At 46.9% G+C, this 23,457-nt stretch overlaps 1 protein-coding gene across 1 annotated transcript in view; it reads left to right on the forward strand.

The window, feature by feature from the left end:
* LOC144123050 (uncharacterized) overlaps positions 1-23,457 on the forward strand; it is a 222,422-nt gene that overhangs the window by 16,114 nt on the left and 182,851 nt on the right. Inside the window, exon 2 of the mRNA XM_077655964.1 lies at positions 10,362-10,607. Coding sequence (XP_077512090.1) covers positions 10,362-10,607 — 246 coding nt within the window. The remainder of the gene's footprint in view (positions 1-10,361; positions 10,608-23,457) is intronic.

Below are 23,457 nucleotides of genomic sequence, written 5' to 3' on the forward strand. Positions count from 1 at the left end.
CACCTAGTGCTAATCTTCCGACAGTTCTCTGATTTACTTCTAATCGCGACTGAACTTGAGCCCTCAAGCATAGAACCGCATTCCCGAAAGTAAGCCTCGGCACCATTACACCTTTCCAAATATCTCTGAGGACTTCATACCTGTTGTACCCCCACGATGCCCTATGTTTCATTATTCCGGCATCTCTTCGCCCTTTTGCTATGAGAGACTGTTCGTGCTTTTCCGTGTACATATGCCCGTTGTTTACTAATGTCCCGAGATATTTGTATTCGGCCACTCGGGGTATTTCATGGCCTTGTAATGTAAACTCCTGATCAGTTGTGCCGTTGAAAACCATCACATCTGACTTAGTTGCGCTAAAACTGAAACCTAGACTGTCTCCTTCGTCTCCACAGCAATTCACCAAAGTTTGCAAATCTTCCTGGCTATCTGCTAACAGTACAATATTGTCCACTTACATTAAGCCCGGTAGTTGTTGCTCAACAACCTTTCCGCCTAATGTGTATGAGAGATCATAACCTAGATTGCTTCCTTCTAGCCTTCTTTCCATACTTATCATATAACGCATGAACAGCAGCGGTGATAGTGGACAACCCTGCCTTAATCCTTTGTGTATCCGGACAGTTGTTGTACTCTTTATTCCTTCCAATGTTATTTCAACTTCATTTTCTTGATATATTTCCTGTAGAAAATTAATTACCTCATGACCGACACCTTCACCTCTTAATATGTTCCACAGGAGTTCCCTGTTCACGTTGTCGTATGCACCGCTTATGTCTAGGAAAGCTAAATACAGAGGTCTGTTGTCCGCCTTAGCTATTTCTATGCACTGGGTAAGCACGAAGAGGAAATCATTTAAGCGCCTACCACTTCAGAACGGGTTCAGAAGTTCTCCGAGTATTCTATTACTTTCTACCCATGACTGCATTTTTATTTTCATCGTCTGCATCGCCAGCGTGTATGTAACTGATGTTATCGTAATCGGTCGGAAGGACTTTATGTTCGTCTTATTGCATTTTCCTTTATAAATGTTGCCTGACTTCGCAGCGCCCTCTCAAGTTAAGTTTGCTCGCGAATAGGCCCGCGCCGCGTCTGTCTGTCTGTCTGTCTGTCTGTCTGTTCGGGCGAAGGCAGCCGCGCAAATAAACGCAGTATTAACTGTACAGTTTCACTCATCGTCGCGCCGGTCGCGCGTCGCCATTGGTCAGGCGTGGAGACTGGCGTGTAGAAATACCGAGTTTTCTTCCGAACAGGCGCCGCAACGGCGCGAACGAAGTGGAGAGGACATCACTCGGAATGCACAAGGCTACGCCGGCGGGCGTGTTTCCTTTCCCGCCGCACCGGCGAGCGCGGTGGAGAGGGCGGCAACAAGCACAAGGTTACGCGCTCTCCAGAATTGCTTCCTCCAATGTTCCAGAATTCTCTACGACGCGCGCTGGCGCGATTTCTTTCCTCCGCGCCGGCTTCCCGAGTGTGCGCCGAATTTTGTGACACTGCCCCTTCCTTCAGGAATATTGTACTGCAATATTCACAACACACAAAATAGCGCGCAGATGCGTGCGCTCACAAACTCGGAACGACAAATTCCCAGATACATACATCAATACAGTGACTACCCCAAATAACTTTTGACAGTTGTCAAAATGCACTTCAATACAAGCCGCCACTCGGCAACACGTTTACAGAACATTCCAAACAGGGAGCGCAGAAATGCGAGGCACACTGGCGCCTGTACTTCCACATTCTGCTTACACAATCTGTCCGAGACATACTTGCCCTGCTGGAGGTTTCGGAAGCGCTCGTGGCTCTCTTCCTAATGCGACTCCGGGTTTTCTGCCTGTCGCGCTATCTGATCTTCTTCCGCCCTCTGCTGATGCTTTTCTTTCGCACGCAATTGTGGCCACGGCCTGACTGAATGCAGCGGCGCGTGCTCGTCGCTGCATTCAGTCCGGCCCTATTGTCGCTCCGATTACTCCCTGTCGGGTTCTCTACCCAGACTTCGCCTCCTTTTCCTGTGGCTAGCGCGTCTACTGTGAACGCCCACTTAGTAAACTCCTTCAGACTCTTTTTCCGTTCTCTGCGGTCACAAACACCAAAGGTTCTGTCGTGTACGGAAGAATATGTGACCTGTTCGTGCACTTGGCGCGCTCACTCCAAGACACCCTTACAGCGTGTGAGGGCAGCGGTCTCGGTCTCAAAGGCGATGCCCTCGACTCGGCGTGGCAAGCTCAGCCGGAGACCAGCTACCAAGCGACAAGCGGGGGTGGTCGTTTGGTTCCCAGCTTTCGCTGGTCGCAAGCCAGAGAATGGGTCGGAGCCAAATGTTCGCAAACAAAACAAAGTTTATACAGCATAGAGACGATATAGAGGATTTCACAATCATCGTACGAGCACATACAGAGTGATTTACAATACAATACAAAGTAACACTCAAGAGAGATTACAATTGCATCCTGTTACGTTTCGCCTACGACGCGCGGTATAGCCGGCGCGGATGCAACGGACGCCGGGGCTTCGTTCAAAGTGGCGGTCATTTTGGCCCGTTCAGCGCTGCCGCAACGCCTCCCGCCAAGCGCGTCCAGGCAGGTTTCAATGCCACGTGTCTTCGTGTGTGCGTGTGTGTGTGTGCATGTTGGTGCCCACGCTTGTCAAAGCGCGGCAGTCGGGGAGAGGAGCTCCCCAACTGCGAGGCGAGGAGGTCTGACCAGCGCCGGCCCGGCGGACGCGTCACGTCACGTCTCAACGTGTCCGTGCGTCGCCGTCTCGTGCGCCTCATCCCGAGCCGTTCCTTCTTGCCCTCGACTCCGAGGGTATAAAGGCAGCTGCCCCGGACGCCAAAGAGAGGCTTCGATTTCTTCCGTCGAGTAACGTGGTCGCCCTGACCGGCTGCTCTTTTGCGATGCAAGAATAAACAAGTTGTTCTGTTGGCAGTCGACTCATCCTTTGCCAGGACATTCGGATGTTTCCAGCTGTGCCCCAGGCCGCCAGGCCAACGCTACCCTTGGGGCTTGCAACCCATTTCCAACAACTGGTTGCCAGCGGTGAGATCGCGACAACGGAGGCCAGCAGCGAAGATATGCGGTCGACTGTGTGCTGAGCAGCACAACGACCATCCGGGAGCAGTGCAACGAGCCCTGTGTGATGACTGGTTGCCTGCAGCGGAACGACTGCGCTGAATTCTTGGCTGCGAGGTTTGGTGAGTGCGGGACTTCTTCTTCTGAGTTTTGCCAGGCTTTTGTTAGTGTCAGAAACAGAGCTGGTAATTGTGGTTGTCGTTGCTGCCGGGTTAGTTTGCGGCAAGACAATAGTAGGCAGTAGAGAAAGCAGCATTCGGAGCAGCCATGGATTTGAAGTCGTTGCGCAAACCGAAATTGCTGGAGCTTGCAAGAGAGTTGGGTCTGGATGTCTCAGACAAACTCAGAAAACCAGAACTGCTAAGGGCTATTCTTGAGTTGGAGGCTGAGGATGACGAGCTGTCGGAATGCCTTGAGACCATTGAGGAGAGGGCAAAAAGACAGGAGCGCGAACGTAAAGAGCAAAAAGAGAAAGACGAGCGCGAACGTAAAGAGCAAAAAGAGAAAGACGAGTGCGAACGTAAAGAGCAAAAAGAGAAAGACGAGTGCGAACGTAAAGAGCAAAAAGAGAAAGACGAGTGCGAACGTAAAGAGCAAAAAGAGAAAGACGAGTGCGAACGTAAAGAGCAAAAAGAGAAAGACGAGTGCGAACGTAAAGAGCAAAAAGAGAAAGACGAGCGCGAACGTACAGAACAAAAAGATAAAGAGAAAGAAGAGCGCGACCGTCAACACGCTTTGGAAATGAAGCGTCTCGAGGTAGAGATGGAACGCGCTCGTAATGGAAGTCAGGCACACGGTGCAGGAGAACGAGTATCGTTCAAAATGACCGACCTGATGCGGCCGTTTAAGCTTGGAGAGGACATTGGTTTGTTCCTGGTTAACTTTGAGCGAACTGCGAGAAGCAGGGGTTCTCTCGGGAAACGTGGCCACAGCGCTTGCTCACTTTGTTACCCGGCGAGGCGGCCGACTTAGTCGCTCGCTTGAAGAGAGAGGAGGCAGAGGATTTCGACCAAGTGAAATCGAATCTGCTAAAAAAAGTACAGGCTGTCAGCGGAGGCGTTCCGTCGGAAGTTTCGGGAAAATGAAAAAGGCAGAAGTGAGTCATATACAGAGTTTGCCTACAGGCTTATGTCAAACATGCAGGAGTGGCTCAAAGAAGAGAAAGCGTTTGGTGACCACGAGAAAATTTTGCAGTGTTTCGGGCTGGAACAGTTTTATAGTCGGTTACCTGAGAAAGTGCGGTACTGGGTCTTGGATAGGCCAGACGTTAGTACAGTGGCTAAAGCCGCCGAGCTAGCCGAGGAGTTTGTGACGCGTCGGGCTCGCGGAGCTAGGGACGGTCAAAAGGGTGAATTTGGCTCCAAGTCTGAGAGGCCGAAGTTCACACCCATGAGAGCAAGGGGGGACACACGTAGTGCGGATGCGAGTGAAAGCAGTCCGACCGAACGTATGGAGACGGCGGCAGCCGAAGCCGAACGCAGAAAGCGGTTCGAGACGAGGCAAGCGCGCGTGTGTTATACGTGCCAGAAGCCGGGTCACTTTTCGGCGCAGTGTCCAGAAACAAAAACAAAAGTCGTGTTTTTGTCATTATGTAGCACTGACGAGAACATGAAGCTTCTCGAGCCTTACATGCGAGACTTCCTCGTGAACGGGAAAGAGTGCCGAGTGCTTCGTGATTCCGCAGCTACAATGGATGTAGTTCACCCCTCTTACGTAGAACCCGATATGTTCACGGGCGAGTGCGCATGGATCAAGCAAGCCGTGGAAGCTATAGCGTGTGTCTGCCCGTAGCAAAAGTGCTTATTGAAGGACCTTTCGGAGCAATTGAGACGGAGGCCGCAGTGTCATCTATGCTGCCCCCCCCCCCCCCCCCCCCAGTACCCGTACCTATTTTCGAACAGGTCCGATCACCTCCTGCGCGAGAAGGGGCTTTTGTTTGGTGAGGCTAGCGTTCAGGCCTTAACCAGATCGAGAGTTCGGGAGCTCGCTGCAAAGGCGGTAGTTGCGGGGCCGACGTCGTCGAACAATGAGAAAGGGTCGGAGGCGCAGCAAGCTGATATTCAGAGCACGTCCGAACTGAATAAAATTGAGCCTGTAGCGTTGAAGGCACCAGGTACTGGAGAGGAAATGCCCGACAAGGGAAAGTTAGAAGAGCTATCTGCAGATTTGCTCATCGCGCCTACGTCAGATGGATTTAATAAGTTGCTAAAAGTCAGCCGGTCGGCTTTGATAGCCGAGCTAAAAGAGGATGGCAGCCTAGAAAACATGCGCTGCAATGTCAAGGAAGGTATCGCCAAAAAAAATGCTCGTTTTTGTGGAAAGACGTGGGGTCCTGTACCGGAAGTATCTAGACCGCAGGGGAGTGGAGTTCGATCAGCTGATCGTGCCTCAGTGCTACCGTCAGGATCTGTTGCGCTTGTCGCATGGGGGTTCGTGGTCCGGACACCTAGGAGTTAAGAAGACTAAGGACCGTCTCTTGCAAGAGTATTATTGGCAGGTTCCACTTACAGAAGAGGCTAGTAGGTATGCGGCGTTCATTTCACCAATGGGAACATTCCGTCCTAAAGTTTTGAGTTTTGGTTTGAAGAACGCGCCATACTGCTTTTCAAGCCTCATGGACAAAGTGTTGCGGGGACAGGAAGAATTCGCTTTACCGTATTTAGACGACGTAGCGATATCCTCCGCATCCTGGTCTGAGCATATATCACACTTGCGGGCAGTGCTAACCCGCCTGCGCGAAGCGGGCTTGACAGTCAAGGCTCCCAAGTGCCAATTAGCACAGGCCGAGGTTGTCTACCTCGGTCACGTGATTGGACAGGGTCGTCGCCGCCCCTCTGAAATAAAGGTGGCCGCTGTGCGAGACTTCTCGCAACCGCGCACGAAGACCGATATTCGGTCGTTCTTAGGTGTCGCCGGCTACTATCAGAGGTACATCCCCAGGTACTCCGATATCGCGGCTCCCCTGACGGATGCTCTAAGAAAAACAGAGCCCCAAACAGTCGTCTGAGGCGAGACAAAGGAAAGAGCTTTTAGCGCCCTAAAGAGCGCCCTAACAAGCCAGCCTGTGCTACGATCGCCAGACTACACAAAAGGGTTCGTTGGTCAGTGCGATGCTAGTGAGCGAGGCATGGGCGTTGTACTGTGCCAACGGGAAAATGGAGAAGTGGAACACCCCGTCCTGTATGCTAGTCGTAAGCTGACCTGTCGTGAGCTAGCGTACAGCGCCACCGAGAAAGAGTGTGCGTGTCTCGTGTGGGCCGTTCAGAAATTGTCATGCTACCTAGCCGGTTCGAGGTTTATCGTTGAGACGGATCACTGCCCTCTCCAATGGCTGCAGACCATCTCTGCCAAAAATGGCCGCCTCCTGCGCTGGAGCCTCGCTTTGCAACAATATTCCTTTGAGGTGCGTTACAAAAAGGGGAGTCTCAACGGTAACGCCAATGGCTTAAGTCGAGGCCCCTAACGTAGGAATCCGCCTCAAAGTTGTTTGTTACTGATGTTTTCTTCCTGAGGCAGGATTTTTAACATATTGCTTTTGTTTAGTGTTTCAAAGTGATGACGTGCTTTCTAGTGCAATTTTCCCATTTGTGGACGCGTTCTGAGTGCTGCTTGACTACTGTAAGGAACTAGGCAGTAGTATAAAAGGGGAAAGAGCCTGGCAGAGCTTAGTGAGGGTTGTGTCGTGCTTGCTGACTGAGCGGTTGCGTTTCGGCGTAGTTCTAACGCTTGCTGGGAACGAGAACAAAAATGGCAACTCTCCCGAAGTCACTTTGCAGTGTCCTGTGTGAACCTGAGAACGAGGCGTTTTCTGTGCGCTGCGCTCAAGCAACGCCGAGGGACGACCGATTTCGATTACGAGCATCATCGAGCGACATCCCTCCGGACAGCGGATGCAGTCCCCTGACCATCGGGATCTCCTTCTCCCGGCGGGGCGGTCTGTTACGTTTCGCCTACGACGCGCGGTATAGCCGGCGCGGATGCAACGGACGCCGGGGCTTCGTTCAAAGTGGCGGTCATTTTGGCCCGTTCAGCGCTGCCGCAACGCCTCCCGCCAAGCGCGTCCAGGCAGGTTTCAATGCCACGTGTCTTCGTGTGTGCGTGTGTGTGTGTGCATGTTGGTGCCCACGCTTGTCAAAGCGCGGCAGCCGGGGAGAGGAGCTCCTCAACTGCGAGGCGAGGAGGTCTGACCGGCGCCGGCCCGGCGGACGCGTCACGTCACGTCTCAACGTGTCCGTGCGTCGCCGTCTCGTGCGCCTCATCCCGAGCCGTTCCTTCTTGCCCTCGACTCCGAGGGTATAAAGGCAGCTGCCCCGGACGCCAAAGAGAGGCTTCGATTTCTTCCGTCGAGTAACGTGGTCGCCCTGACCGGCTGCTCTTTTGCGATGCAAGAATAAACAAGTTGTTCTGTTGGCAGTCGACTCATCCTTTGCCAGGACATTCGGATGTTTCCAGCTGTGCCCCAGGCCGCCAGGCCAACGCTGCCCTTGGGGCTTGCAACCCATTTGCAACACTCCGTGCCGCAGGGGGGCAAATGTGACCCGAATTTGCTGACAGTGGCGTAATGGTAGCGTTATTCTCAAACGTTCAATTCCACCGTTTGACGACACAATTTTGCTTGAAGCGTAATTGATTTGTTTGCTTAATTACGCTTTCTGGTGAAGTTTGAGTCATGTTATCACGTAATAATGACAAGTTATACAGTGTTTCAAGATGCGATATCATGTGTGACTGCACCAGCCTCTCGACGAATCGGGATTATTTTGGTCACAATCACTCCGAGGCTGGCCTTTCTGCCGAGCAAGACCTATCTCGTTATTAGCCGATGGGCCACTAGGCCAAAGGAACGGATTACAAGAGGGAACCAGCATAGCAGGGGCGGTAGAAATTTTGTGGGGATGATGAGGCCGCAGCTGGCAAGGACAGTAATTGGAGGGATGTGAGAGAGGCCGTTGTCTCCCAGTGCGCGTAGTTAGGCTGAAGATGACGATTTTTCGAAAAGCGAACGATAGTAGTTTTGGGAGGTGAACAGGAAACTTCGTACCCACTGCACGGTGAAGCCTGAACAAATATTTAGCGCGTACATACTTGAAGTTCATTCACTACTTCGTAAGAGCTGCCACTCCAGGCCCTACGTTCAAGGACACGCAAAAACAACGCCTGACATCGATAGCACGTCCATACTACTCCCTATGCACAAGGTTAAGTTAGTTTATTTCTTAGTCAGTGAGCGGTGCTTGCAACATGCATCATGTCATGGCAGCAAATTCTCGATAGTTCGCGATATAGCAGAATTATTTGATTTATAAGGCGAAAGGGGTTAACACCAACATAAAAGCGTTCAATTACGATTAAGGTCAGTTATTTCTTGGTTAGAAACTCAGGCAGTAAAATTAAAAATGAAGGCGCGAATATAAAGTAAAAAATGGCGGTCGATTTGCGCAGTTAGGCCAAATGCCAATTGGGTGCGCTAGCACTTCGGGTTTTTCTTGGATTCTAGCGTTCGGATCCATTGCTGACGGATGAAAGTTGTTTGAATAGCGATTAGTGCGTTCATAAGCAACTTTCTGTAGAAAATACGCTTGTAAAGAATTTCTCGGTATGACCCAACAATTAAGTATGTAGGGAAGCAGAACGGGGAAATAAAGAGCTTCAAGCGCTGGATATAGAAGGCACTGGGTGAGAGGTCGATCAATTAAATGAAACAATCAAGGACAATCTGTACCTCCAAAAAAATAGAAAAGCCAATAAAGAAGGAATAGTTTTACAATAATTTCCTGCTGTTTAAGGCGAGAGTAAGGTCTCGAAGCTACTAGAAGAACGCTAAGCTACGAGAAGAAATTTAACGAATGACATACTGTGTATTTATTTATTTATTTATTTATTTATTTATTTATTTATTTATTTATTTATTAGTTACCTGCATCGCCCCGCAGGGCATTACAGCAGGGGGGTACAGACTTCATTTATAGGTATAAAGCAATTATTGCAGTCCATGGAAAAATGCTTCGTTAGATGTAATACATACAATGCTCGATGGCAAACTGTTCCAGTCCCGAACAGTTCTAACAAAAAAAGAATAATGTCGCTTTGATATATAATGAGGTGCCTGGATATATTGTTCGCGGTTTATGCCAGTTTTTGAATAATAAATCTCATGGAAAAATTTCAATCTGATGTACCTTCTACGGTCCTTCAACTCTTGCCAGTTAAGTTTTCGTTTGCTTTCCGTCATACTAACTTGCCAATTATAATTACCAAGAACAAATCTAACTGCCCTATTCTGAATTTTCTCTAATTTTCCTACACACTCAGATGTGTGTGGGTCCCAGCAAACACATCCATATTCAAGTATGGAGCGTACATAACTGAAATACAGCTGTGTTTTTAAGTTACTTGGTAAATGGCTAAAATTCCGCCTTAGAAAACCCAAACGTGACGCTGCCTTATTCGCAATATAATTAATGTGCTTATTCCATCGTAATTCCGATGTAAAAAAGACGCCTAGATATTTAAATGACTTGCTTATGTTGAGAGTAAAATAATTCTATACCTATACGGATGATTAGCACGTTTTCTTGTGAAGGTGACGTGAACAGTTTTGTTTATATTTAAGGACATGTCCCAACGTACACACCAGACTGCCACAGTATCTAAATCAGTTTGCAGGATTTGTGAATCAGAAGTGGAATTTACTACTCTGTAAACAACACAATCATCGGCAAACATCCTGAATGAAACTGTATGCCAACTGAAATATCATTAATATGCAGCAAAAACAAAAGTGGTCCCAATACTGAGCCTTGGGGAACTCCCGACGTAACTGGCGCATACTGTGAAGAAATATCGTTCAGAACAACAGCCTGCCTTCGTAACGACAGATATTCTGCAATCCACCAATTACTTTACAATCCTTTACAATCAAATTCGGCAAAACTGTAAAACAATTGAACATATTTTGTTTGAGTTTGCCAGTATTCATCCAGATGTCAAGAAGACACATTCACTCTCCTTCCGCTGAAGAGTGTAGAGGTAGCAAAAGTTAATATGAATAAATCTGAGACAGGCGTTAGTTAACTATAATCGGCTAATTGGCACATTAAACACATGGCACTAACTTAAATATACAAGATCGTAATTCAAGGCTTGGATCGAGTGAATATTAACAGAATGTACAATCCGTTAAAAAAACGAAAAGGAACGATTTCTAGGTTGGCTGAACAGATTGGTTACAGCCTGGCGGCGCCGACACCAGCCGGTTTGAAAGAACCATTCATGCGGCTGCCGCAGGTACAAATTTGACTTGGGTGAAGCAGCGGTCGGAGGTGGCTGGCAAGTGCCACGACATGTGGGAGATCTCCCCGTCTGGCGGCGTCGTCTGCATCGAGTTCTCCGAGGTGTTCGGTCGGACTAAGGGCGTCCACCTGGAGTACGACCTGTACCACGTGACGGAAGCAAAGGTGCCCGAGCATCTTCCGCTTCCCAATGCCGACAGCTTTCGCCTCCAGCGGAAGGATTCTGACAAGGCTATATGGGGTGAGCGTCATGGCGCCTGCTGCTCCTCCCCGGTGGGTGCGGTCTAGTACAAAGAAGCCTGCCTGCGCATTGCGTGATGCGTCCAGCCCAGATGTATGCGGCGCTATGCCGCCTGGTTACTCCCTAGATCGCCACTTGAAAACATGCAATCGTTCCTTGATGTATCGAACCCGCATATATCAAATTACTTGCAATATTGAATACACAGCTTACCGCCTTGAAAACCCGGTGTAAAAGAATAGGAATGTCCCGTTATATATCCAGCTCTATTTTCGCCTAACATATGATGCATCAAATGGCACGCAATGGCCCTGGAAGGTGCTTTAATCCCACAAACGCTCGTATCTTCTGCGGCTGGGTTTTTATGTAGGAAAAACGCTAAGGCGCCCGTGTGCTGTGCGATATCAGTGCACGTTAAAGATCCCCAGGTGGTCGAAATTATTCCGGAGCCCTCCACTACGGCACCTATTCTTCCTTTCTTTCACTCCCTCCTTTATCCCTTCCCTTACGGCGCGGTTCAGGTGTCCAAAGATCCATGAGACAGATACTGCGCCATTTCCTTTCCTAAAAAACCAATTATTATTATTATTATTATTATTATTATTATTATTATTATTATTATTATTATTATTATTATTATAATTATTATTATTATTATTATTATTATTATTATTATTATTATTATTATTATTATTATTATTATTATTATTATTATTATTATTATTATTATTATCTTCTGCTGTAGCTTGGCGCGTGGCGCCGCGAGACTTTTGCCGGAATCGCGCGACAGAACCGCCTCGAAAAAAAAAATTGGCAGTGGCTTAGCTCCACTATGCCAGGATATACGTAGCGGGAGGTACGTTTCCCTGGTTGAGCTTGTTGTTCTGGTAATGCCAAACGCAAAGTGTCATGCATTGAATTACTCACTGGTGTCAAGTCTTTTTGGTGCCACAGTCTGTCGCACACATTACAAATGTGTCCAAACGGATTGTTCACAAATTCTGCTTCAAATGTCCCGGTCGCAGATGCACTTTCGGAAACTCGAATGGTGTCATCAGTCACACGACGGGCCTTCACATCTTCTTCGGTTGGCTACCGTTGACTGACGCCTTCCATAGGCTCCATCTCGGCGGCTATGCGGCGTCTATTTCGCTCGCCAGTCTGGCGTCTCCGTTTGGCAAGGCGTTCCTCTCTCTGTTCGGGCGTTTCCACTGCTCTCTTCGCCTTCTGACGCTCATTAACTCTTTGTTGAGTAGCCAACTGCCAGGCGACAACCTCAGGACCGGAAGAGTTAAAGAGACAGTGAGGAGAACTCTATTATTTTTTTTTTTTGCTAGCAAAATCTGATGGCTCGGCAATTCATGGTTTTGTTGCCGCTTGTTCGGGAGCGAAAGCTGCATTTATTTAAAAACAAAATTGGATTCGAAGTTCAAAAAGGTTTCCCGCCCTCCGTTTCAAACTCGGCGCACTCTTTGACGTCACAGGACGGAGTGACGTGAAACCTCACTTAATACACAGACTGCGTGATTTCTGGCGAAAGCTATCGCCTCGCACGTTGAAGGCATCTATCGGGGGTCGCTTCGTTTACGTTTGCACCGGCGTCTTGCCAGCGTTACGATGGATCCCGTTCCCGAACCCGCCATCGAAGTTCTCGCAAGAAATCCGGCCTGCATTTCAGCGACCACAGCCCCACAGAGCGTGCGATGGTTTTGAGGGAGCACGGTTAGGTTAGGCAACGGCGGGTCGTTTCCCCCTTCCTCATTGAGCAGCCATTGCTAATTAAATATCTTAACCCCAGTGCGGGAAGTCAAGAGGGGCGAGGAAAAGGTCGGCACGTCATGCCCATCGGAGGCTGGCCGAGGCTATTGCACGGTGCAGCAGGCGGCGCAGGGTAGGTTTCTCACGGTGGCGAGGGCCAGGTTATTTATTTTCTTTTCCACAAAAAAACAGGTGGGTGCTCAAGGGCGCTCGCGTTTAAAGTTGGCGGCTTTAAAGTAAAACCGACGCACGACGCTTCAACGGGTTTCGCGCGTTTCCCGAGGTGCGGGGTCTACTGAATCGTATTCTCTCGCCCACCTGCATGTACCTTCTGATGTGTACTGCGAATGGATTAAATTGACTGAGAGCTTAAATAGGACAGCCGCCCAACTGCCGAAATTATTGAATGGAGCCGCAAACAAACAAGTTGGAGGAGAGCGCAGTCAGGCTCTCTTGCAGGTTTCAAATCTCTTTTAAAGCCAAAGCTTTACTGGCCGCGAACTTGCGATTTCGCCGTGGCGGTGATCTGGGGAGGCCCATGAGGTCACAACGCGCGCCTCATCGCGGAGCTGAAACGGTCTGGCCAGCCCGGCGGCGGATGGCGCACTCGGCGCGAGATAGAGACATGCTCCAAGTCTCCGCCAGTGCGGTCAGTGTGCGCCGAAGCCGCTGAACGCGTCGGCGGTGAAGCGCAGTTGGAGTATAGAGGGTCTCGCTTTGGCCGATGTGACGTCGCCGTGCAGCGCGCGCGCATTACGCAGGCGTATAAACGCGCCTTAACAGAGCCTGCGCTTAACCGCTAACCAACGTATTCGGTGGCGGCATCTATGAGAGGCACTGAAACCCCCCGCCCACTCACTGAATAAAAAGAAATCCTGCGCCGAGGTTCAGAATCGAACCAGGGCGTTTGGCGTCTGAGGCGGAGACGCTACCACTCCGCCACGATGGCTCATGGCTAACCATTAATAAAGGCGCTTCTAGTGAATGCACTCTTCCGATGCAGAAGTCAGCGCTTTCGCTACGCATATCCTGGCCTAGGATATTCTAGGCCATGCGTCGTCATCGTCGTCGTCCTCCTCCTCCTCCTCCTCCTCCTCCTCCTCCTCCTCCTCCTCCTCCTCCTCCTTCTTCTTCTTCTTCTTCTTCTTCTTCTTCTTCTTCTTCTTCTTCTTCTTCTTCTTCTTCTTCTTCTTCTTCTTCTTCTTCTCAAGTAATATGGCACATACCCACGCGGGGAGTATTGGCGAAGGTATAGAGTAGAATGCCAATGAAGCATTTGCGCGGGGAAGGAAACGTCAGAAGACTGAATCAAGATAAAAAAAATTGGAAAAATAAAATGAATTCAAGAGGTATGAGTCATCCGGAATAGAATCAATCTAGCCTTTTTTGGACATGCGAAAGAATTTTGTATATTTATTTATTTATTTCTGATACCCTCATGGCCCACAGGGCATTATTGAGGGGAGTGGTACATAGGTATAATATGAAACTCTTACAAAAAGGGGGTTAACGCATACATAGGCATGCCTACAAAAAAAAAAGAAGCAAGCTGCAAGAAAATACATGATTCAAAAAAGCGAAACAATACAATAATTAGGAATACCAACACCAAAACGAATAAATTCACAAAAACAGTCAAAAACATTTCATGTAAACACAAAGATATGAACTAGAACATCACCCTTCGTAGAAACATTGAACGGGTACGATGGCAGAAGGCTATTAACAGAACAAAGTGCATGCGAGAAAAAAAAAAGGAACAGGGCTAAATACACAATATACAAAACGAAGTGAACCAACTGAGGCTATGGTAAACCATAATGTAATGACAACAGTGCCCTAAACTCATCAACGTCCTTTGCAGCTACAATATGTGGTGGTAGGTGGTTCCACTCCGACGATGTTTTTGGAATAAAGGAATTTATGCAGGATGTTGTCCGGCAACGAGGAACGCCAACTTTCCGTGAGTGATCGATGCGAGATGAAACATATGTTGGTGTTGTGATCAATGCTTCTTTCAGAGTAGAGTTCATGCTGTAAATTTGAAAAAATAGACACAGACGGGACACTTTTCTGCGCAGAGCAAGAGGGGTTAACGATAAACTATTTTTTATTTCTGTGACACTGGAAGCACGATCATAGTTGCGCACAATAAAACGCGCTGCTCTATTCTGCACAGCTTCTAGAGCGTCGATGAGTGTGTTAGTGAAAGGGTCCCATACAGAGTTAGCGTATTCTAATTTTGAGCGCACAAGTGACTTATACAGAAGAAGCTTGACAGGGGTTGGTGCTAAGTAAAAATTGCGCTTAAGGTATCCAAGCATGCGGTTAGCGGAAGCTATGATAGAGCTGACGTGTTCTTTCCAAGTTAGATCTGATGTTAGAATAACGCCGAGATATTTATAAGATTCCACGGGTGTTAGCAAGGAAGAAGAAATAGTGTAGGCAACGGGACTTGAATTTTCGCGACGGGAAAAGCGCATTACTTTGCATCTAGTCGTATTAAGAGTCATTTGCCATTGTGAACACCAGTTAGAGATAGTGGTTAGGTCAGCCTGAAGTAATTCAACGTCATTCGTATTTTTTATTTCGCGGTAAACTACACAATCGTCAGCAAAGAGTCCTACTGAAGATGTTACATTGTTAGGCAGGTCATTAATATATACAAGGAACAGCAAAGGACCTATGACAGAACCTTGTGGGACGCCGGAGGTCACAGGAATGGATGAAGAGTTAAAGCCATTAGCGTGTACATACTGCAATCGGTTAGACAAAAAGCACTCAATCCACCTTAATACATTATGATCAATATTAAGTTTACTTAGTTTGTAAAGAAGTAAGTTGTGCGACACTGTGTCAAATGCTTTGCGAAAGTCTAAATAAATACAGTCAGCCTCATTGCCATGATCAAGTATGAAGTTAATATTGCTCGCAAGACTTATTAATTGTGTTTCGCAAGAGAAGTATTTTCTAAAATCATGTTGTGCACAGTTGAAGAACGAAGATGACTCAAGAAAGTTAGCTAGGTGAGACAGGATGACATGCTCCATTATCTTGCAAGGAATGCTGGTTAATGATATTGGTCGATAGTTGAGTGAAAGGTGTTTGTCGCCTGATTTGTGGAGTGGAACCACCTTACCCAATTTCCAGTCATCTGGGAGTTCACCGTCTTGTGGGGATTGCTGAAATAATTTTGACAGTATTATGGCAGAATATACTTTAGTGTTTTTCAGAATTTTACTGCTGATATTATCTGGACCGCAAGAAGAGGATAGTTTCATGTGATCTATGATAGTTATGATGCCTTCAAAATCAAAATGAATGGGATCCATTGGGAATGTGATGTGACCATTATAATCCGGTAGTGATGTGCTTGAGGAGAGATAAAATGCCTTAGCAAAAGTTTCATTAAGTACCTTAGCACTGTCGCTAATAGGGATGGGATTTGATTGCGCATCGAGAAGAGAAACTGATGGCTGGACTGAACCGTTGACAACGTTCCAGAACTTTTTTTGGATCAGTTAGTAAAAGTGATGGCAGAGTGACGTTAAAATATCGCTCCTTGGCTATCTTTAACGCATTTTTGTACTCCTCAACCACACCTCTGAGTGCTGTCCAATGTTCAGGTTTTCCCGATGACTTTGCCTTGGAATATAACCGTCTTTTTTTTTTGTTACCAAGGCGTTTTAATGACCGGGTGAACCACGGTGACCTGCCATTAGTAGTGATGATTCTTCGAGGAACATGCAATTCAGTTAGCTCATGTAGTTTGTTCTTAAATAAACACCAATTTTCATTAACAGACCTTTGGTCAGACTTTATGAGAAAGTCATCCAAAAATAGCTTAAGGCCATCATTAACTGACGTAAAATTTGCCTTAGCATAGTCGTAAATGGTTTTAGTTTTATTTCGCGATTTGTTAGACGGTAAGCTTAATTCGATAAGGAGTAGGTAATGATCGCTTAAACCTGGTAAGTAGCTTACGTCGGAAACAAGGTCTGGGGAACTAGTTAGCAAAAGGTCTAATATGCTTGAGCTTGTAGATGTCACCCTTGTAGGTTGTGTGACTACCTGTGTTAATGAAAAGGTGGAGCAAACTGCTGAAAAACTTGTTGATTCTGATGATCCATCGTTGCCTAAATGAGTGTCTGACCAGTTAATGGCAGGAAAGTTAAAGTCACCAAAAAGAAAAATAGGCCGATTAGGGAACCTTGCTTGAATTATGTTGAGAATGTCATGGAGGTAATTACAGAAGCCAACGGTAGTAGATGGTGGACGGTAACATGCACAAAAGAGGAGAGCTTTGTTGTTAATTTTGATCTGGACACAAATGAACTCAAGAGTGGTATCAAGGTTAACTTCAAAGCATTCTATATCCTCAGATACAGCGATTAAAGTGCCGCCGCCGCGGCCAGAAGGGCGGTCACAACGAAATATATGGTAACACTTTTGTGAGGAAAATATTTCGCTATTGCGCACGGATTCATTGAGCCAAGTCTCTGTTAGTACGATAATATCAGCCCCCATGGTATCGGCGGTGCAGGATAAGCTGTCACGATGACAAAAAACACTGCGTATATTAGTGAAAAGGATAGAAATGTTTCTAAGTGTTTGCGCAGGTCGATGCTCATCCTTATCTAGTTATCTTGGAGAAGAATGGCTTGAAGGGCTTGAGTTGGTTACAACACGTATTGAATTGTTTTCCCGGACACTATCAGTTATAGGGCAGTACACGTAACATCTTTTCTTAAGAATAAGCTTGTTGTAGCGGAGGCTAAATGATTCTTCGGGCTCAGTTTGCTTTGCGAATTGAACAAGTTTCTTCCGCGCATGCCTGGTGGCCTGAGAAAAATCTTCGCTAATCGAGACGTCTGAATCTTTCAATTTGGTCTTTGCACCGAAAACTCTTTCTCTGATTTTGTGATGCGAAAATTTGACTAGTATTGGTCGCGTTTTCTCTGGTCCAGCCGTACCAATTCTATGGGCGCGCTCAATGTCCATTTCAGCAGGTTACAGACATTTCGTCTTCAATAATTTCCCGTACCTTTTTCTCAGATTCAGCCCATGATTCAGTCGATACGTCTGGAACATTGAAAAACACCAGATTTTCCCTTCGAGACCTATCCTCTAAATCGTTTAAACGGATTTTAAGCTTCTCATTTTCGTCCAGTGCCCTTTCAGCATTTTCTTTCACCGTCGCCAAATCTTCACGAACTTCATCTAGAAGCTCCAGTTTATCTTCAACCGAATTAAGGCGTATTGAAAGGTCTGCAATCTGTCCACTCAATTCTTTCTGATTGGCTGTGAGGTCTTGCAAGGAACTGAGTATACGCTAACAAGATAATCGATTAGTTGCACTTATGTAATCGTGAAGGTAGCCGCATACACTGCTTAACGGGAATCCCTTGGCACTCGTCGTCGTCGGCGTCGGTCGTCGTCGTCGTCGTTCCCTTAAAGGCCCCAATGGGGCATTACATAAGGGGGCGGGCACTAATGGTAATAACGGGTCACGAAGATAGAACATAAATATAAGTGGCAAGCACAAATAAACACAGTAAACGCATTGAAATAACCATGACAATAAAAAGGTAAATAAAAGGCATTCTACAGGAATTGAGGAGAGAAATAAGCAGTCAATAAGTGTTTAAATTTTACTGAGTTGGTTTCATTGACAATAACCTCAGGGAGTACATTCCACTCGGATATAACAGTTGGCAAAAATGAATTGTTGAAGGCGTTAGTGGTACCGTGAATACGCTGAACACTGTTGCAATTAAACAGACGTCGGGAGGATTTTAAGAGGGCTAGATTAAGGCTCTCACGTAATTGCGGGAAATTACTATAAAGTTTGTGAAAAAGGCAAAGTCTTGCTATCTTACGTCGTGATGACAGGGGGGTTAGACCAATGAAAGATTTTATATTAGTAACGCTCAGCCGAGAATTATATTCGGATGTTATGAAACGAGCAGCTCGGTTTTGGACTGCTTCTAATGCCTGGATTAGGTATTCTTGATGGGGGTTCCAAATAGTCGATGCTATTCAAGTTTGGTACGGATAAATGTTTCATATGCGATTAATCTAACCGTGGGCGGAGAAAATGTGAGAGATCGTGTAATGAAGCCTAGTGATTTGGAAACGCGTGCAGCAAGTGACTTGATGTGCTTTGACCAGTTCAGATTACTTGTTATTTCGATGCCAAGATACCTGTAAGATTCAACTTGCGATAGCACGGTCGAGTTTAGCGAATATGAGTAGAGCAAGATAGATCGTTTCCGGGACACGTGCATAAACTTACATTTAGTCACATTCAACTTCATGAGCCAGGTAGAGCACCAGTTTTGGATTAAGTTTAAGTCATCCTGCAGCAGAGACTGATCGCTATTAGAACAAATACGACGGTAGAGAACACAATCATCTGCGAACAGACGAATGGATGACGAAATTCCAGCGGGAAGGTCATTAATAAAGATTAAAAACAGAAGCGGGCCAAGAACTGATCCCTGAGGGACTCCAGAGGTAACATTTGTAGCGGCGGAAGGATGACTATCAATGACGGTGTATTGCGAACGATTAGTTAAAAAGCAGTGAATCCATGATAATAATAGTGGGTCCAGAGACAGGCAGGAAAGTTTAGTCATGAGGCGCTGGTGGTGAACGCGGTCAAAAGCCTTAGAAAAATCGAGGTAAATTATGTCTGTTTGAAGGGATGAGTCTAGGTTTGATTGGAGGTCAGTCGTGAATAATAATGGAAACAGTCGTGAATTCGAAAATCTGAGTTTCACATGAATAACCAGAACGAAATCCGTGTTGTTTAGAGAAGAAAAAGGAATTATTATCTGGGCGCGTTGCAATGTGAGAGTAAATTATATGTTCGATGAGCTTGCAAGCAATGCACGTTAGCGAGATAGGCCGATAATTGGACGGATCGGAGCAGTTTCCTGCCTTAAAGGTGGGTACAACTCTGCTTAACTTCCACTCGGACGGGATTTGGCCACTGGAGAAAGACTGCGTGAAAATTATTTGTAGGATACGGCTGGATATTAGTTTGTTACCTTTAAGAATTTTGGCAGATATGTTGCCGGGCCCAGGGGCACTTGATACCTTTAAGTTATCTATTAATTTACTTATTCTATCAACAGAGATATCAATTGGCGCCATTTGAGGAAAATTTAAGCTGGACGCTAAAAGAATATTTGTAACCGGTTCCTGTGTGAAAACAGACGAGTACTCGTTCATTACTTCTGAACGGAGCTCCTTTAGAACGTGAGAGCCGTTGGGATCTAATAAAGTGATATTACGTGACCCGCTGTGATTGGGAGTTACAAAGACCAGAACTTTTTTGGGTTATTTCGGAGGATGTCAAGTAGGTCCTTGTCGTGAAATTTATGTTTGGTGCACCTCAGCAACCTGGTATAATTATGCAGACAGCTTAAGTACTTTTCCCATTTAAGAGCTGAGTTCGAGCTCTTAGCTGCCCTGAATAACCGTTTTTTCTTGTTACATAATTTTCTTAAGGAATTTGTAAACCATGGTTTGCCGGCATCACCACGAATGCAGACAAGGGGTACATATGAGTCAATTAGAGAGATAATTGTTTCTTTATACGAACGCCAGTTATCATCAACAGACCTATTAGGAGCGGACTCTGCAAAGTGCGGAATAAATTCAGTAAGTTCATCATTGATTTTGGAAAAATCGGCTTTGCTGTAATGACGAATGCATTTTACTGAACGTTGTCGGGGAGGGATTGAAATCGATAGGTTGAAAAGCACTATGTTAGGATCGCTAAGACCATCGCAGGATGACAATGACTGGATTAAATCTGGATTTGAGGCAAGAGCAAGATCTAGGGTGTTACTACCACGAGTTCGAAAACTGACTGTTTGAGAGAGGTTAAACGAAAGAATAAGATCCAAAAAATCTCTGGAATGGTGTGAGTCTGCACTTAGGTTCTCCCAATCGATGTCTGGAAAGTTAAAATCACCGCAAAATATAAGGTTCCTGGAGGGAAACTGGTTTTTCATGTGAAAAAGAATGGTACCTAAGTCTTCAATGAAGGAGTGATCAGAATCAGGAGCTCCATAGCAGGCAATTATAATATTAGTGCGATGACCAAGTGAAACATTCACACAAAGGATTTCGCTATTGCAAGTGATTTCAACAGCAGAAGAAACCAAGGTACGCTTAATGAGGACCATCATGCCGCCTCCCCTGCGCCCAGGTCTATCACGCCGGAAAAAATCGAAATATTGCTTATCTTGCAATAGCTCTTCATTCTGTATATCAGGGGCGAGCCATGTTTCGGTAAAGATCGCGATATCGGTGCTGTTGTCATCCAAAATAGCTTCAACGGCGTCTTTGACAAGTAACTTCGGATATTGGTTAGTAAAACTGATACTGATTTGTGTCTTGGGGCAGGGGTGGCACGCTCAGAAGTTTGTAAAGGTTGGCGGATCAAAAGCTTCTGCGACTGCAATGAGTGCTATGAACTTTGTTCGGTTACGGAGTCGGTTCCAGCATCATACACAAACTGTTTTTTGTTCATAATTAGCTTATCAAAGCGGATTTTGAATGAGTTAGAACTCTGCTGACCATATGAAAAAAGTTTTTTCCTTGCCAAGCGTACACGTGCAGAGTGGTCTTCTCGGACTCTGAACGACGTGTCTTTAAGCACCGAGCTGGCGGAAATGATTCGCGCTTTGTCTTTAAACCTCGTGAAATTGACTATGATAGGGCGGTTCTTTCCCGACTGGAAATGACCAAGTCTGTGAGCCTGCTCAATATCTTGCCTATCAATTGCGATATCAAGTTTCAGGGAGCAGAATGAAATGATGCGCGATTCAGATTGTGACCACGTTTCCTCTTGTTCATCTTCTATTCCGAAGAACAGCAAATTTGACCGGCGGAGACGATTCTCGGCGTCGTCACATTTGTACGAAAGTAGCTTAATATCTGAGGAAAGTTTAGCCACATATGATTCGGCTACAGAGCCTAACTGATTGTTTCGGCGACTTTTTCTAGGGCATCAACTCGGGAAGAAAGGCTGGAAATCGAATCCTCAACTTTCGACTGAGCGGCGCGAATCAGCACTAGTACACTTAACATAGTATTTTGAGAAAGTTCAATGCGGGAGATGGCCAGAGCAATTGATTCGAGTGGCGGTTGAGGGTTACTATCCACTGTGTGTCCGGGGTTCAGTTCGACGTCCCCAGCCAACAACAGAAGGCAAGTGACATATGCGTTGATACACTGGTAACATGATATGCAGATTATTCTTCGAAAGCAATGCGTAGGGTCGATGGGGCACGACACCGCTAGCAAAAATGCATTATCAGAGCGGATACAAGTTGAATCAGGTAAGTAACCAACCAGCATGAAAAGGGCATTCTCGTGACCTGCATCGTTGCGGTGGCGTGCCCCGAATGACTCCACTAAGAAGACGGTATTTGTAGTCCTTTCGAAGTTGCCACGCTGAGCGTAGCACTCGGTTGCCAGATGTGGAAGCAGTCCGGGGTTGAAGGCGGCGGGTAAGGCACGGTGTTTGTTTCGTTGGGCGTGTTGACGGTATCCCGCCAAATGTCAGAATAGTAATCCAGACTGCAACGGCTGCCTTGATAGCAAAACGGCGTTGACGAGGCGATCCATATCAGTGCGGCCGGCATGAAAAAGGGCATTCTCGTGACCTGCATCGTTGCGGTGGCGTGCCCCTTGTACCTTGTCTCCCGTCCGTAATAAACGATTTCCGTTAAGTAGTTCGAAGTTGACTGGCAAAGCCGGGAACGTTTTGCCGGGCAAGCATACGAAGACACAAGTGCTCTTGATACAGCTAACTGCTTTGTACTATCACCGACCATCGTGCCATCATAGTTTTTCATCGACCGTGGCGATCATCTGACCAGCCTTAACAGGCTCCTTAAAAGGTAGACTAGCACTTGAAGCGGCACTTGGAGTTGCTGTGCTGTTCGGCGCTTGTAAATCGAGGCGCATACAAAACAAAACCACGGGGCACGCAAAGCTCATAGACGCGAAGCGCCATAACAAACCGAAACTCCCCTGGCTGCCTGTGGCGCCACCAAGCATCGGTTTTCTTTGCTTCCAACATTCAGTTGTCTCTGGTCTGTATACCTTGTGTGATAAAAATGAACTATCGGTTCCGAAACAAAACTTCAATATTGAACCGCGCAACCTTCGTTTGTCAGCCTCAGGGATTCGTGATTCCGTGGAGTAAGGAAAATTCCTCCAAGGTGGCGTCTCTTGTCCTATGACGTAATACGCTTGTAGTTGCGAGATTAGCCTGTGGCTGCAATGCCTGTATTTTCGTTCTTGCTATTTTCTACCTTAAAAGAGCTTGTTTTCAGTAAAAGGGGAGTTTTTTGATGAGGAGCTGGTATTCTAATGATGCCAGCTAACTTGAATTTCTCCTCAGTGTGCCTTAATGTTCCCTTGTCTAAACCGCCGTTTAGCAGCGGCTGAACTCTCCTTCTTTGTATCCATATCAAGCGTTGCGATACAGCCGCCGATTACATCTCCGCTTTTTATACGCAATACTGCGCATGCGACGACGCGCGGTTCGGGTGATGAACGCCGTCTGACGTCATAACAAGCGGCGACGGCGGCGGCGAGGCGCGCGGTGTGACGTCAAACCAGATGGCGCTGTGAGCGCGCAAAGCACAGAAAGCGTCTCACATTCCTCGGTGGACAGCCGAACCGCGCCGCTAAGGAAAGGATAAAGGAGGGAGGGAAACAACAAAGCGCGCGGCGCACGAACTCTTCCTCTCCGGTTGCCCTGGAACGGCGCATGCGCACAACTTTCCTCCCGCATGTACCATGGCAGCGCATGCGCACAACTGGCGTCCCGCCTGTACCACAAAATGCCCAACTGGTAGCGTAGTGTAGCTCCTGCTACAAGAAATTGCTGATGGCCTAGCTCTGTTAGGCCAAGCTATACGTAGCGAATGCGCGGAGACTTCTGCATCGGAAGAGTGGATTCAATAGATGCACCTTTATTCATGGTTAAAGTTTGAGCCGTCGTGGCGGAGTGGCAGCGTCTCCGCCTCAAACGCGAAACGCCCTGGTTCGAATCGAAGCCTCG

The sequence above is a fragment of the Amblyomma americanum genome, chromosome 3 (genome assembly GCF_052857255.1).
Source record: "Amblyomma americanum isolate KBUSLIRL-KWMA chromosome 3, ASM5285725v1, whole genome shotgun sequence".
NCBI classification, from domain to species: Eukaryota; Metazoa; Arthropoda; class Arachnida; order Ixodida; family Ixodidae; genus Amblyomma; species Amblyomma americanum.